A 15,971-nucleotide genomic window follows, 5' to 3' on the forward strand; every position below is an offset into this window, starting at 1 on the left:
TTAATCACAGTAGCAACTAGGTTCACAAAGATTTCCATTCTTGGCACTACTGCTTCCTTTCATTCTAAGATAGATCAAGAACTCCAGTTTTTTGGGTACATGCTCAGATTTCAGAGGGAGCAGATAGAGCTGGCTATGCTTTTTTGCCACTAAAAGCACAGAATATTCTTGTAGCAAGAGCTGAAGTCTTTCTAACCTTGAAAAACAACTTATAACAGTGAAATCTTTATTCTCCCATCAGTTCGCATTCCCATGCCTACAAACTAGCTCTTGTACGTCTAAGAACAATTAAATCCACAAGTGAATATGAATGTATCATTTATTTGAGGTGGACAATTCACATCATTAAAAGTCACAGGTAACAAGTTTTAACTTGAATTTGAATCAGATGTTTATTTTAGTTTTCAGGGGCAGCTTCAGAGAAAGTAAAATACAAAAGATAAGCATCACGCATCACAATCAGATGCAGTTGAGGAAAAAACCTAAAATATGAACCCTCAGAATGCAATTTAAACAGCAAAAAGAAAAACACCTGATTTGGGATGAGAAAGATGGATCTTGAAGGCAATCCATTGAATGGCTTCTTCAATTATTTATTGTTTAAAAAGTATGCAAACCATGGCACAGGCATATCCAACCCTTTCAGCCGCAAGGAAAAAAAAAAACCCTTGTCCTAACATATTCATTGCATAAGTCTAAAGTAATACACAGAAAATTTCAAGTAAAAGATTGTGGTCTGAAGTAAAAATTCTGTTTCTTATTAAAAAAATGAGAAGGCTATCTGTTTTTCTTCTCTCCATCCACTGGTTGATCCGTTTCAGAGTCATATTGGCATTTTTCCACACATTTCCTAGGGAACCAGCCTCGTTCTCTTATTCCACCTTAAGACATGAAAAGTTGCATTAACTTGGAACAAAACATGAACCACTATAGAAGAAAAACACAGGACTGGAAGAGACATCAAGAGGTTACCTAGGTTATTTTCTTCTCCAAGGCAGGAGATCCAAGTCATTCCTAACATCATTGCCTGGGGATGCATGGATTCTCTCCCACTGCCTAAAATCTTTTCAGAGATCTCCAAAGTTTTCCAGTGCTCTACCTTCCTTACTCTGAGAAATCTTTCCTAATACCTATCTGAATCTTTCCGTCTAGAATTCAAGTTCACAACTCCTCTTTCCACATACCAGGGACACAGGAAGCAGCTGACAACCTTCTCTACAACTGACTTGCACACAGCTGATGACTATTTACACATATCCAGGCTTTCTCCCATCTCCTATTCCTCTCCAGGCATGCCATCCCAATTCTTCCAGCTTTCCCTTGTAAGTCACATTTTCTAGTACTCTGATTATTTTCATTTTTTTCCTCTCAACCCTTTACACCTGATCTTCCTCTTTCTTGAGATGCAGTAACTCCTGTTACTTGTGGCAGTATTTCAGCTGAGTCTCTGCCAATCCATGGAAGGATTACTTCATGCATCTGGGAAGCTATATGCTTTTATCTTTTTTGCAAGTGTTGACTCATCTTAAGATTATGACTGACTCTGTTTTCCTCAGAAGAACTGCTACTTAACCATTAATTTTTCCATCTTGTTATAGTGCAGCTTGTTATTCCTGCCTATTTATAGCATTTTGCTATACATTCCCAACAAATCTCATCATATTTTTGAAGCCTAGTTCTCCAAAATGCCAATAATAGCTTGAATTTTAATCCAGCCTCTCAGTATACACCAAGTTCCCCACACAGACCACATTTCACCCGATTTAAAAAAACCACATTCAATATAGCACAGATCTCTCCTGCTAATCTTCATAAGAAGCAATGCAATACAAAGTATTACCATGCTCATTTCAATGACTCATTTGGGTTTGATGTTTGAAGAAGTTCATTGGAGTAAGCTGCCAAAGTACTTTTAAGCCCATGAAGCTTTCAGACCTCCCATGAAAAGCATGGACACCTTCAATGTAGTGACTGTCGGCTGCCTCTTTTGCCAACACGGAATGTACATGCAATGAATTAACAATTGTTTGGAAGAGACAACAGAATCTAACGTACCCTCTGGCAGGTTAAATTTTAGCTCAGTCCTAAGCAGGAGGGCTAAACTAAAAAATAGGTAAAAATTTCAATGCAGGTGGCTGTGATGTTGTTAAAGACTCCTGCTGGTCTGCAGAGAGACATCTTTGATAGCCATAGTTGTTAGTTTTGTAAATGCATGTCAAAGTCCTTGGATTTGATCCCAAGCCAAAAACATAAAGTCTCCTTGTTTTTAAGATGTACAAAGAGTAATCCCAGATCTTACATGTACATAGGGTGCTTAGATAGGAAATCTGAACGTGTTTAAGAAAGACTGCTATTTAAATATCAAAAAAAAAATCATCATTAACCTTTGTAGAGTCTAAAAGTCTACCTTTTCCTTAGAATATGAAGAAGTGTCCCCCTTCCCACTCAAGCTTTGATAAACTACTAGATGAGTGATCTTTCAGTCTGACAGATTCTTTTAAAGTTTATCAAAACTGGCAAGTCTACCAGAGGTAAAGAGTAAAAACTGTGGATGTGGTTTCAGAGGGGAGAGAAGCTAATACCAATAAGGTCAGTCATTGTACATTTTGAGAACTGAACATGTAATACTGTCCACATTTCTAGACAACTATAAAATTGATTTTTAATTTTCAACAGAAAAAGTGAAAATAACTGCTTCATACCATCAGCAGCTGAGTCGAGAATCTTCTCACCGTACATCCAGTGTCTGGGGAAGAAAGTATAATAGGTAATTAGATGCCAAAACTCATCTCAATATTTCTTTTAACGAAACATAAAGGTGTGGAGCCACTAACTTTAAGCCTCTTGTGGCTAAAATCAGATCCCCTTTACTCAGTGCAATTCTAGGTTCTTCAGTGCATGGCGTTGTGAAGAATGTTTTAACACCTTTAGTCACAGGGCAGCAGACACCACTGTAATCTTCTACTGCTCGATACCGCACCTACAAATTTGAACATGACATGGCAATATATTATTGTAAGGAATTATGGCCTTGCTGACAGTTTCATACCAAAAAAAAAAAAATCAATTCAAGCATACTGTTAGATTTGAGCATAATGACAACAGCCATCAGAGGGACTCTAAATTCTAAATTAACTGCTTAACAATGAAGCACAGTCATCTTTATTATCATGTTTCTTACCATCTGGAAACTAAGGATCAAATGCAAAGAAAGCTAAATACTAAGTTTAATTAAGCAGATGTTGCAGCACACTGTGTGGAAACACGAAGTCTTTATTTAATTGCTAAGTTTAAAAATCAAGAAAAGAAATAGTCTCAGCAATTACTTACATTTATTTATACTGATATTTCAAAGTAATTTCAGACCAAACTTCACAAATACTTACGCTTCTTACTCGCTTGTCTGCTTTCTGTTTCAGTTGCTCTATCTATAAATGATTACAAATAGAAATTTAGCCAGTGTTCAGTTTAAAAGGACTTGTGTATTCAACACAAAATGAAGTCAGGTGTTGAAATCATTCAACAAACACAGGAAATATCATTAGCATTTAAAAGCACTCACAAAAGCGTAACCTTTTAGTCTATCAAAAGTGGGAGAACATTCGACAGAACTCCTGTTTCTTAAGTGTATGTATTACTAGTCAGTCTATTTTAGTTATTTAAAAAGCTGGTATATTACTGCAAAGGAAAGCAGGCAGCAGACAATTGGCTAGTGGGTAGGATTAACTTGAGATATCATTGCAGATCAATTACCGTCAAAGTGTATTGATGACAGCCATCTCTTACTGGCCAATCCAGGCCATCTCCCTCAGGAATCCCAGACCATGTAAACACTTGCTTGAAGTTCTTCCATTTACTTCCCATATCATATGGAAAAATAAAGGTCTCGCCCGTTTGGTAGTACTGGATTCTGTCTTTGGCCTGGAAATTAATTAAGAAAGTCAATAATTAAGAGAGTCAACTGGCTGTACTGATTAATCTACCCCATGCTCTGATTTTATTTTATGGCTTTTTTTTAAGGGCTGATGCCTGACTATTTCTCAGTTACATACAACAACTTCCACAACTCAGGATTCTTTGATTAATGATCATGAGCATGATTCAACATTGGTAGTGTCTATTCCAGCTCTACAAATTGCATATACAAGCATGCTCTGAATCTCCCACATTGTGCAGTCATGAACTTCTCATTCTTTCAGTAATAATGACATCTAGTGGAGCAGCCACAGAAGAGTGTGTTCTCTTTGTTGCAATACTGTTGCTTTTATTAAACACCTACATATTACAGTCTGTGTTCAGAAGGGACATATTAGCAGCCTGTATTTTATGTAAAAATTTTAACAGATTATTCCAAATTCTACTCTACAGCTTTAAGAGGGTTTTCTTTCATTTATGTTCCATTATCCTATTATTCAAAGCTCTAATAGGACTAGGATCCAGCTAAGCTAAATTCTGTGCAGGGAGAAGGCATTACAATACTTAGGTACTAATACATAGTCAGATCCTCGTGCTAATTTTGACACAGAATAAAAGAAAGACATAATAATGAAATGTTTGTGGACTTAGACAAAATAACCTGGTAGCACTGAACTAGTTTCTAAACACTGAGGCAGTTCTGCTTCCTCTAAACTTAGCTTCTGCTGCTTGGCTCTATTTCTTCTGAAAAATCTTGTGAAAACCTCTATAAAGATACGGAAACCAAAGAGAACTTTAAAAGAAGACTAGGTATCTCACTATTTTCTAGTACTCCTTCAAAATCAAGGAAAATCCTCCCAAGTTTAATCAGAGAAATAGGAAATTAGGAAAATCATGAGCCAAAACATGCCACCTAGAATGGGTAGGGGAGGTGGACAATTGCAGATGCAGCCAGCCATAATGAGAAGCAACGGCAACTCAAGTTTCAGATGAAAACACCCACGTATTCCAAGCAGATAAGCAAAGTCTCTTATAAAGCAAGTATTTTTCTATGTGTACACCAATTTTCCCAAACAAAAAAGAAAAGAAAAATCTATGCAGTTAAATGATTTCTCATCTATTCCAGTGAATTTCAGAGATAGTTAGGGAAAAGCTGGTTGTAGGTGTTAAGTCAGCAGTGAATTGAAATGACACCTTTGGTTTAAATCCAGAGAGGTGAAACAAGAAATTGATAAATAAACTTTGTAACAATACAGTAAAAAAATATTGTAATAAAAGCTTACCTTTTCTTCAATCCAGGACTCGATTGAAGTTTTATTTGTCAAAATGACTTTCATCTAAAATAAAAGTGTTAGGTGAAATTAGCATTGATTTGCTGCAGAATTACATCAGCTAGACAAAAAACCCCTTCATTTAACAAACTAAATTTGCTTTAAAGAACAAAGCAACTTTTATAGGCTTAATTGAAATTTATAAAACATTCAAAATTACGATTCAGCATAAATACACGCTAATACTATCCTCTAGAATTACACACTTAGGCAGTATCACACTATTTCATTTTATGCTTGAAATGAGTATTTTTGTTTCCTTCCAAAGATCTCAAACTTTTGAAGTAATATATCAGGCATATTTATATCCGTTTTCAGAGATAGGGGCATATACTCCTGAAATACCAATTGTTTTGCCTTTTCCAGAGAGTTTATAAAGCCCATCTCGCATTTTCTTAGTTCATTAGATTTTCATCTCCAAGTTCTCCCATGAAAAATAATTACAAAAGAATTGTGGTAACAACAGAGGAGCTGGGAGAAAGCAACACAGAACCCTGGAAAAGTTACACAGCAACATTAGCTCTAAAAAACTGCTCCTGTCTCAATCCTGAATTCTGGTTCTGCTCCACAACCAGGCAAAACGTGCAGCTTTTAACAATTTTAAGAGAAGCCATAAACTTACCTGGATAATAAACAGCATACCAACAGCAATAGTTGTTCCTAATGCCAGTCCTAAGGCAAATAAAGATGCAGCAAATGCAGACAATCCAAAGGGAATAATGGGTCGAGGGTCTCTTTTGGCTGCACTCATGTCAATCTTTACAGAACTCCACCCAAAAGATATCTGCAAAAGGAAAATATCCTTCAGCTCTAGAACATTCCAACTGCTGAAACAAAACAAGTTACCAATAAGAAATCTGGCTCTGAAGGTAAGCGTCCAACTTCTGACAGGTTTATAATGCAAGTGGAGTAATTAAAAAAAAAAAACCCAAAGCATTCAAAAGACTTTTCAGAAATACATACTTTGCCAGATGTAGGCTTTATCTAGACAGAAAGCTAAACCAAAATCTCCATCTTACAAGCTCCAGAAGTTAGGCCCAAAATTAGCAAAAAAAAGTCTGGACTCTGGCACATTAACAAAAACGACAGAAAATGTTTGCATAGCACAGTACCCATTTTCAATGGAAATGCTACAGGTTTTCCTCTGAAAGATTTAGCATATAGCAGTTCTCAACATTATTGCTCTGCAAATACACGCAGCCTTCATCTGTTACACTCAGTTGATGTTTTCTAGCTCTTTACTACAACCACAAAGGCTGAAATCAAAGCTTGTAATTTTAACCATGGATCTGAGATAATGTGTGTGTTTCAGAACAAGCTTTGCTCATTGTTGCTGCAGTTAAATTTTTCCATTTAAAAACAAATCTAATATAATTTATTTTTAGTTCCAAATTAACATACTTTTTTTTTCCTTGAAGAATTGGATACAATTCTAACAAAGTGGCAAGCAAAAGAAAATAAATCGCATCTAACTTGTGTGTTGGAAATAAATAGCAGCTAGTTTCTGTGCCAGCCAAAACACAGCCTGTCTCTCTCTATATAAAGTGCTCCTCAGAAACTGTCTTCAGTCATTGCAAAGCTGTAGGAAACTCCCAGTGATTATGACAAGCAACAGGAAAAAAAACCAGAAAGAAAATAGAAACAACTTTCTCTGAATTCTCCTCCGATTAATGAACATACTTCTCACAGGCAGAGAGCAGAACTGAGAGTACATGTTGAAAGAATAACAAGGAATTCCACATGCTTCTTCTCAGGAAACCAAATTGTCTCATTCTTCTAGAGATAAATTACCCATCTGACTTAAATAATATTTTAAGCATTTAATTATGATTTCTTACTCTGTTGTAAAGCTGAGTGTACATAGTCATAACAAATATGAAAGAAGCGTGAATGCATCCCAGTGGAGCTAAGAGGAGAAATAGAGTGAAAGATGCATGATTCTGGTATCCACAACAGTTGTTGATCCAAGGACAATGGTGATCCATCTTCATGACACATCTGTGAATAATAAATATTGATTAATATAAAGGACATATATGATTTTTTCAAAAAGCTCCAAGAAAAGGACAGCTAACTTTCTAGTACTCATACTCAACCTCCATTCATTCATGTTAACCCACCCATTTCTGACAGATCAACACAGTAGTTTCTTTTTTTTGTTGCTATTCAGAATGATATTTCATGTTGTAGAGTGAAAGAAAAAACAACAATAAGTGGTCCCAGGTCCTATCCTCCCTAATTATCCCTCCCCTTCTTTAATCAAACTTGCTAGTTGCTAATAAACACCATATTCCAGAACCAGGAGACAGACGCCTAGAATAGGACTTGCAAGAACTAGCAACACAATAATTAAGCACCAATATTGTTGCCAGTTGTTTTTTTTTAAATAAGCACACCAGGAAAATAAAGGAAATACCAAATCCCCTGTGAACTACTTGCAGAAAGAACATAAAGATACACAGACAGAAATGTGTCAATGCCTTTCTTTTCAGTAGTAGACCCTCTGAAAGTTTCAACGGCTATGTACTGACCTCACACCACTGTAAGTCCTTTTCAGAACCTATTTAACAAGTGTAAACACCCTAGAGACACACTTGTATACAATATAAAGCTGGTTATTTTGGTGTAGCTTACAGGTGCAAAAAAACACCTGATAAAAGATTTGTCCACATCCCAAATCGCATTGATTTAACTCAACAGGTGTAAAAGTCCCTAATTATAATGTTGCAGTTCATCTGCACCAAACATAAGTGATAAATAAAGGACTGAACTGCACAAATATCCAGCTCCTCTGAAAAGAAAAGTTAATTGTTTTGGAACTACTGACCTCATTAACTTTTAAGCTAGTCCATTCCCAATAGGAAGTTCAGTTTCTCCCTTTTAAAGAATTAATTATTCTTCATTAGCATATGCTCAACTACCACTATACAAGTTCCTGAACATGTAATCATAATTATAAGCACAAGTGTTTCTGAAGAAGTTCCTAGATCTTAGCTAGAAAACTCACTCCACTGAGGTGGGCCACAAGAAGTGACTCCATTCACACACTGAAACTTGCCCCAGCATAGAAGACTTTCAGCAATGCTTTAAGTTACCTACTTTGTTGCAACAGGCTAGAAATATGTGTGGAATTAGTTACGTTGGCCAGAGTAGAGGGGACAGAAAATTCTTAGTCTATCAGCAAAATGATTTGGAGAATGTGCTACAGTTTCTTCAGTTTCATTTGACAAAAGATACATTATTTAAAGAACTTTCTTTTGCAAAGACAATCATCAGGACCTACTGCCATTTTCTACTAAGTCCTCAGTGTAAAGATTGTCACTCAAGGAAAACAGTCTAATTTTAAATCTCAGGATGATGCAGCCAAATTACAGCACTGCTCTACAGTTTCAGTCTCCAATTCCTCAAAGCACACTGACTGCGCATGGTGTGTTTATAGAAATAACAAACCAATGTGTTTGCAATATCCTTTTACCACATTCTCTAACAGTCCTTCAGAGGAGGACCTGCCCAGTAAACCGAAGATGAACGCAACTACAGCCTGGACTGCAGACAGCAGACAAATGGAAGTGGCTTGCTTTTTTCAAGCTGCACTAAATTCCAGTGCAGCTATTTATAATAAGAGCATCCTTTACCTCAGAACAAGTCCGTTGGAAGACTAACAAATAACAAGGCACAAACTTTTTAAGTTGACCCCAAAGGCTTATTAGTTCACTTAACATGCAGACTCCCTTCCAGAAAAAGCCTTTAGTAAAGAATAAAGAACAGTCCCAAATTTCCACTCAAATCAACATTTAACTCCCATTTGAAAGATGACAAAATAGGCTTTTCTACTCCCTGAGCAGGTGAACATTTGGACTCCGAACTTACAAAGGACTGAAAGATTTTTAGGTATTTACACAGGCTCACTTCCCTGAAACAGTACTGCAACGTTTTGTCAAAACTGTCAAGAAGTTCTTAAGAGGAACTGATTTCAAGCTAAAAAGAAAATGTTAAAGACAGATTTATTTATTAAACTAAAACACAGTAAACCCATATAGAAATCACATAACTAAAAAGCGCAAATATTTGAAAGAGGTATAGTGTTCATATGGAAGTCTTTTAAAAATGCACACTACAAGATGTGGAAGAACAAATTATATTAATAGCTTATCACTAGATTTGAAGCTGCTTTAATATGGACATAAAACAATTTTAAAGACAGACATTACCTGTTACACTTCCGACAGTGGTGTGAACGTGGTGCCTTATAAGATTGACACACTTTACAGTATTGGAGATACATGCAATCCTGAGATTTTTCCTTTAGACAGAAGAATAGGTGTGTTAGACGTATACACAATTTACTGGCAATACATATCTTGGCATTTTCCTAACCTAAGCATCTTTGCTTTCTTCTGACAGGGTGTGTTTCGTAACCCAACCCTACTTAATAGTAGGTGGCGAGGAGAGAAAAAACCAAAATGAAATAATCTCTTGGCTATCAACACAGTCATCTCCCACTGCTGAAAGTGCTGGTTGCTACAAGAAGTAAACACTTCTTCCATCAGCAAGAGTGACTGTACGAGCAGGGTTTCATAGCAAAGTTCTGGGAGTAAAAAACAGCATGAGGCCTTCATAATTTTTAAAAAATGCTCATGCACCTCGTCTCTCCATTTTACACCATGAGCCAACCTAGGCTTACTACCAAGATACAGTACTGGTAAGCATGAATGTTCAGCTAGCTTGTGTTCGCCACCCTCTCTCTCTTAGACACACACATTTGCCAACTACAGCAAGATGAGAGACTTGTAGAGAACAAGTAGCAATATTGGCCAAAATCCTCTGTTCACAAAGTGGAATACCCAGTTGTCCTGCCTGGAGTACCTCAGGATCCTCTTCTCACTAGACTCTGTCCTGAGAAATATTCCACAAGTAGAAATGTAATTATTACTAATCTTTATGTCATGCCACGGGAACACAAACTCTTGCCAGCTGTCTTGAGATAGGGAACCTGCATCATTCGGGTCCTCGAGTGCTACTCTTGCAAAAGATTACTGAAGCAAAGGAAATACAAATTTCTACCGTGACTTATAACACTGTGCTGAACATAAGGTCAGCACGTAATTTTCTGGCTGACGTTAAAAAAAAATAATTAAAGTTGCTAAACGAAGCTCTTCTGATGCTTATTACTAGCAGCAAAGCCTTCGATACAACGGGGCCTGCATGAGCGCGCAGGTAACCTTGAAGTTCTGGCTCCCGGCTAACAGGACTTGTGTGTTCCCTGTTGTTTTGCTTCGAGAAGCACCTGTAAAACGTAACGGCTGCTGCCAGCAAAGCGGCGCGGCCGTTCAGCCCCAGGTCACCGCAACGGACAGAACAGGGAAGGGACGGCGTAAACTGGAGCACACTGGAAACGCTGGAAGCAGCAGCAAAGCGGGAGAGAGGCAGAAAGCGACGATAGGGAGGAAGGAGGGGCCTGAGGGGCCGGCTGCCTCCTTCGGGGAGAAAGGGGTAACGGTGGCAGCGGAAGATAAGCGATGCCTGCGGTCTTTCCGACCCCTGCACCCCCTCCTTCCCGAGGGGCCGGCCCCAGCACAAGGGCAGGCAGGCCCGCCAGCCCCCCCCCCCCCGCCCCGCCGAGCCCAGCCCGGGGACGAGGCCATCGCCATCCAGCGCTTACCGGCGTCCACCCCAGAGGGACGTACCCCGGGCCGACAAACATGGCGCTGAAGTAGTTGTAGAGGATCATGACGGTCCAGTTGAGGAGCATGATGAAGTTGACGCTTCCCCCGGCGGTGTCCAGGGGCCAGTACCACAGCGCGGCGTCCGCCATGGCGGTGGCGGAGCACACGGCCACCACGGCCAGGGCCACCAGAGGCCCCCAGTGGCACAGGCGCCGCGCCCGCCGCAGCCCCCCCGGCCCGCCCATGGCCGCTACCGCCGCCCGCCCGCTGCCGCTGCCGCCCCTCCTCCGCCGCCGCCGCCGCTGCCGCCGCTGCGCATGGCTCCCGCCGCCCTCAGCCCCGCGCCGTCCCGCCGGCTGCCGAGGCAGGGGCAGCGCCGTGAGGAAGGGGAAGAGGAAGGGGAAGGAAGGGGAGGCGCCGGGGCCCGCCGGCCCGGGGAGGCGGGGGGAGAGCGGAGCCCGCCCTCGCCACCGCCGCCTCCGGCTCAGCCAGCCGCCGCCGCCCCCCCTCTTCCCCCGGCGGTCCGTTGGCAATAGGGTCCCGCCGGGAAACAGCGTCCCGCCGCTTGGCGCCGCAGCCGCGTTCCTCCCACCCCACCACCCCCCCCCCGCTCTCCCCACGAAGGAGCGAGGTTGCCAGGCGGGGAGCTGCGGGGTCCCGGGTTGCGGGGCGTGAGCGGGCCGCCTCCTCCTCCTCCCTTCTCCGGGCCCGGGGCTGCAGTTCGAGCCCCCAAGTGAAGGGCGGCAGCGGGGCCGTGCTTCTAGCACCCGAGCGCGGGCGGAGAGTTTCGCCGGAACCTGCGGCGAGGAGCCCGGAGGCGGGGGGGGGACGCCTTTGCAGGTAGCGGAACGCGGAAGCGCCTGGGTGCGGAACGGCTGCAGCGCGCCGGGCTGAGCGCGGCGGTCTCCGCGGAGCGCAGCGGGGCCGCGGCCTCCCCCGGCACCGCCGCCATGTCCTCCGACTTCGAGAGCTACGAGCAGGACTTCGCCGTGCTGACGGCCGACATCACGGGCAGGATCGGGAAGGTGCCTAAGCTGGTAGGAGGTGAGCGGCGGGCTCTTGCGGCGGGGGTTGGGGGTTGGGGGGCCCGCCGGCCTGGCGCGGCGGAGAGGCCGTAGTCGCCCGGTGTGCCGGGCTCCCAGCCGCGCTGCTCTCCGCCTTCGCGGCTCTCCCTCCGCACCCCGGCCGCGTCCTGCTGGTCTGTAAGAGCCTCTCCGGCTCCCCAGCAGCAAGCGTGTTTTCTTGCTCCTTACCCAGCAGAGTCAGGATTCGTCTGCCTGCCCCGGGTGCGCATCAGTTCGAGCGGCGAGTTGTCTCATGAGGCACGTTAAGGATAAACCTGGCAGGGTGTTTATTGTTCGGCGGCCAGCTGGAAGGACCAGCCCTTCGCTGCTGACTTGCTGTGGGGCCGCGCAAAGTTAGGCCAGAGCAGCCGAAGGGCTGAGCAGAGCCGCGGTCAGAGCTGGGTGGATGTTGCCTGCACCAGCATTGCTAGCGAGTGCTTTTTATTGTGATCGTGCCACAACATCAGTAATGGAAATCCAGCCTTTTTCATGTGGCACAGAGCGAATCTGTGCGTGATTTAGTCCCAGTCTGTATGCCTACTGTTAAAACATTTGATTTGGATAATCGACAGCGGTGACTCACTTGTAGGAGCAGATTCAAAGAAATCGGTGTTCGTTTACTTTAATGTGTTTGTCGGTAGCCTGCAGCATTCATGGTCTGATTCATGATGTATCCCTGCAGTAGAGACAATCATGGCCATGAGAGTGTTAGGGTAGAAAGCTGAAAGTGCTGATCTCTTTAATCAGTCCGGCTGAATCTTCCAGCATATATGAATTAGTGCCCTAATATACATCTCCTAGTACAAGACAGAGGGAAGCTGAAACTAGTGGATTTCTCATCTGTCCCTCCTGTAGCGCAGCTTAACGCTTCCTATGTTTCCAGGTCATTAAATATTTCTGCTTCTGCTTCCTATGCACATTTCCCAAAGCTTTAGGATACTTAAACTATAGGAGTGTGTATCACATGAGAAGGGAATAAACGCACACTAATGGTATACTTTTCCACATGACTAAAGGAAAAAAATATCATGCATCCAGGACCAATGAGTAACATCCTACTTTTAGAGTGGGAAATGCATCATGATGTGATGAAGTAGTGACTAAACAGGATTCAAGGTAGGTGGTCAACTAAAACGTGATCTCAGTGCAACATTAATTCAGAGGCCCAAAACACATCTGAAATTAATAAACAGGGGGATTTTTGAGTAAAAATCTGTCTGATTCTGGAAGGTTATGTCCAATTCTACTTTTAGCAAGTTAGAAAGTCTTCTGATAAATTGGGGTTCAGTGACCACACTGAATCACAGGCACGATTAGAGGACAGGAAACTATGCCTTTTCATTGGCTTAACAAAGCTATTTTGCTCTTGAGTTAACAAAAAGGACCCGGGGCGGGGAGGGGGGAGGGTAATTCAGTCACAGTCTGCAGGTACTTATGAGGTAGAAAGCTCTTTCTGTTTTGTAATGGAGACTTACAAAATGAAGAAGGGAGAGATCCAAAGAGTTCCTGTGATTGAAATTTAGAAGTGGTGTAATTTAGTCTGCTCAGAAATTATATCTAACCTGTATATGGCTACTGGAACAATTTTCTGAGAGGATGCAGTGAGTTCTTCACTCATGTAAAGCACCTAATCAGGGCAGTATTTCCCGCTGCCTCGCAAAGGGCTGTTCACATTTAAACAGAGTAAATTTAGGGATCTCTTGTAGGAACAGGGAGACATCATAAATACACTACTGGCTCCTCTTCCGAAATCAGTAATGCTACAATGATTTACGGAAAAAGAATAGAAATTTAATTTCCTAATTGTATAGATTTTGGAAGTCATCAGTGTCTGTTCAATAGTAGGAAGAACATTCTGTTTAGTAGTAGTGGATTTCCATAATCCTCTCCTTGAATCAGTCTCCCTGATTCACTTAGGGAGACTTTGGAGCTTAAATACGAGATGTTTAAAGAGTATTGTCTTAAACAGTGGCATAGCCTCGAAGCAGCAGGCTTTGAAATCATGATTCTTTTATGTGACCATTAGAAGGCTTTTGTAGAATTTGCCATCCTCTCAGGAGGAGAAAGAATGCGTGTTCCCTGAGGGACCGGTAGTATGGTACTGGGCTAAAATGTTGGGTTTTGAGGCTGGTCATGCACACTTTAGACTGGCTTGCATTATAGCTACTTCTTGCACTGTACATTTATGAGTGAGTGCACTGCTTCAGTTTTCAGGGCTGTTCTGTCTTTCATCAGCAAAAAAAAAAAATCACGTATGACTTCAAAACAAATTGCAGTCTTAGCTAATAGAGGCATTTGACCACCTGGAGAAAAAAAAAATCTGACTATGCTGAACACTTTAATCAGAAATATTTTAAATATACATTTTTCCCTTGTTTCTTAATAGGAGTATTTGCAAGATCTTTGCTTCTTCATCACCAGAAGTTCCAGTTAGTTCTTATGGAGATGGCTGGGAGAGCCTCAAAAAGAGGATTGTGAGGTGGGAGGGGGACATGAGGAAAGATGCACGTGAGGTGGCAGTTTTCAGCAGCAGTGATTTGAGAGAGATTGCTGATGACCTTCTTCCTCCACGCTGGAAGAAGCAGGATGAAAGGTGTAAGGACTTGTGCTACTTCTGCTTAATACAGAGAGATCTCCTGAAGTCTAGTGACTGGTTTATTTCCTTCCGCTGCCCAAGATGGACCTGCTGTAAGCTTCGCATTCAGTTGAATTGGAGAAATACTTGTTTTTGCAACATTCCTGCATTTGGTGTTGTCAGGACTTGATGCTGTCTTGTCTTCTAGGAGGATGATGGCTCAACAAACAATCCTATTGTCACAAATGCGTGAATAGTTCAGCAAGAAATGTAACAAAGGCACTCTGATACTACAGAAACAATAAGCAGCAGGGACGATAGAACATCTTGGGAAGAAATGTCTTCTGTTGAGGCAAACATCATCTGGAGAATTAAAGAAAGTCTTATGGCTTTTAAATAGATTTTCTGTGATGCTGCTGCAGGTCTTTGAAGAATGAAGATCATTGGCTGATGTCTTTTATTAATGTTCCTCGCTGTTTCAGAGAAACATCTGTCTTGTGATTTGACCAAAAATTTATATAAATTTTGATTGCTTGATCTGAAAGAGAGTTTTATAAGTGCAAATGGTGATACTTAGTCTTTTCCCAGCACAGTAACCTCTGGGTTGTGATGATTTTAGATTTGAGTGCTGTCATTCTTCTAATACTCGATACCTGCATTTTCTATTGGGCAATCAAAGCACTGTACTTCAGTCTCTAACAGATTTAGCTGAAGAAAGTCCCACCTTTACTTTTCTGTTGTATCCCTGTATTGGAATTTACTGTCTCCATTTCAGATCTGGCTCGTTATGTTGTGCCTCTTGAACCCAGTTTTGTAACCCAAAGAGAGAAATGCATGTATTGTTCCATTTGTCTCTGCTGTTGGACAGTAAGTTCTGGCAGTGGTGAACATATAAACCACCTCAGCCAGTGTAGCGAAATCTGCAAGTGGTCTATGAACCGAAGCCCTTTGTTACTTGGTCTCTTCCTCGGCATGTACTAATAAAAAGAAGCAATTCCACAAGCAATGGGACTGTTCAGTCTTGGTCCAGACATTTTTAATCTCTTCATTTGTTGTGAGATCAAACCAGTGCTGTGTTATCTTTCTACACTTGTAGGCAGATTTTTGCCTTTCTGTGACTGCTGTATGTTGGGAGACAAAAGAGCGACTAATGCAAATGCAAAGCCGAAAGAACTGCGGAGAATGTAGTAAAAGCTTGTTTCTTTTAAGAAAGTGATACAACCTTGTGTACAAACACAGAATGGGTTTCTTTGTTTGCAATCTTTGCCCAGAGGAAAGAAACAGTTTTGTTTCCAGTCTTTATATTTATCCCTATTTTGTCAGTTTGACCAGTTAAATTATACAAGCTACGTGCAATATTTTCTTTAGGACATTCTGTCTGGCAATGTGGAGATAAAAATTCTATTCCGAATTTAGACAT

At 41.6% G+C, this 15,971-nt stretch overlaps 2 protein-coding genes across 5 annotated transcripts in view; one reads left to right on the forward strand and one right to left on the reverse strand.

Annotated features, from left to right (window-relative positions):
- Positions 1–301: 301 nt before the first annotated feature.
- ZDHHC6 (zinc finger DHHC-type palmitoyltransferase 6) lies at positions 302–11,351 on the reverse strand. The gene is made up of 10 exons (XM_049811147.1): positions 10,909–11,351; positions 9,458–9,549; positions 7,085–7,244; positions 5,869–6,030; positions 5,199–5,252; positions 3,754–3,921; positions 3,387–3,428; positions 2,835–2,980; positions 2,703–2,746; positions 302–881 (listed from the first exon to the last, which is right to left on the reverse strand). The coding sequence occupies exons 1-10, from the start codon at positions 11,155–11,157 to the stop codon at positions 778–780; spliced, it is 1,221 nt and encodes a 406-aa protein (XP_049667104.1). The 5' UTR covers positions 11,158–11,351; the 3' UTR covers positions 302–777.
- Positions 11,352–11,645: 294 nt separating this feature from the next.
- Positions 11,646–15,971, forward strand: part of VTI1A (vesicle transport through interaction with t-SNAREs 1A) — a 275,440-nt gene continuing 271,114 nt past the window's right edge. Inside the window, exon 1 of one of the 4 annotated variants that reach the window (XM_049811150.1) lies at positions 11,646–11,956. In XM_049811150.1, coding sequence (XP_049667107.1) covers positions 11,863–11,956 — 94 coding nt within the window. In that variant the 5' untranslated portion in view covers positions 11,646–11,862. The remainder of the gene's footprint in view (positions 11,957–15,971) is intronic. The other 3 variants (XM_049811152.1, XM_049811148.1, XM_049811149.1) reach the window with 3 other exon arrangements.

This window comes from Accipiter gentilis, chromosome 9 (genome assembly GCF_929443795.1).
Source record: "Accipiter gentilis chromosome 9, bAccGen1.1, whole genome shotgun sequence".
Classification (NCBI taxonomy): Eukaryota; Metazoa; Chordata; class Aves; order Accipitriformes; family Accipitridae; genus Astur; species Astur gentilis.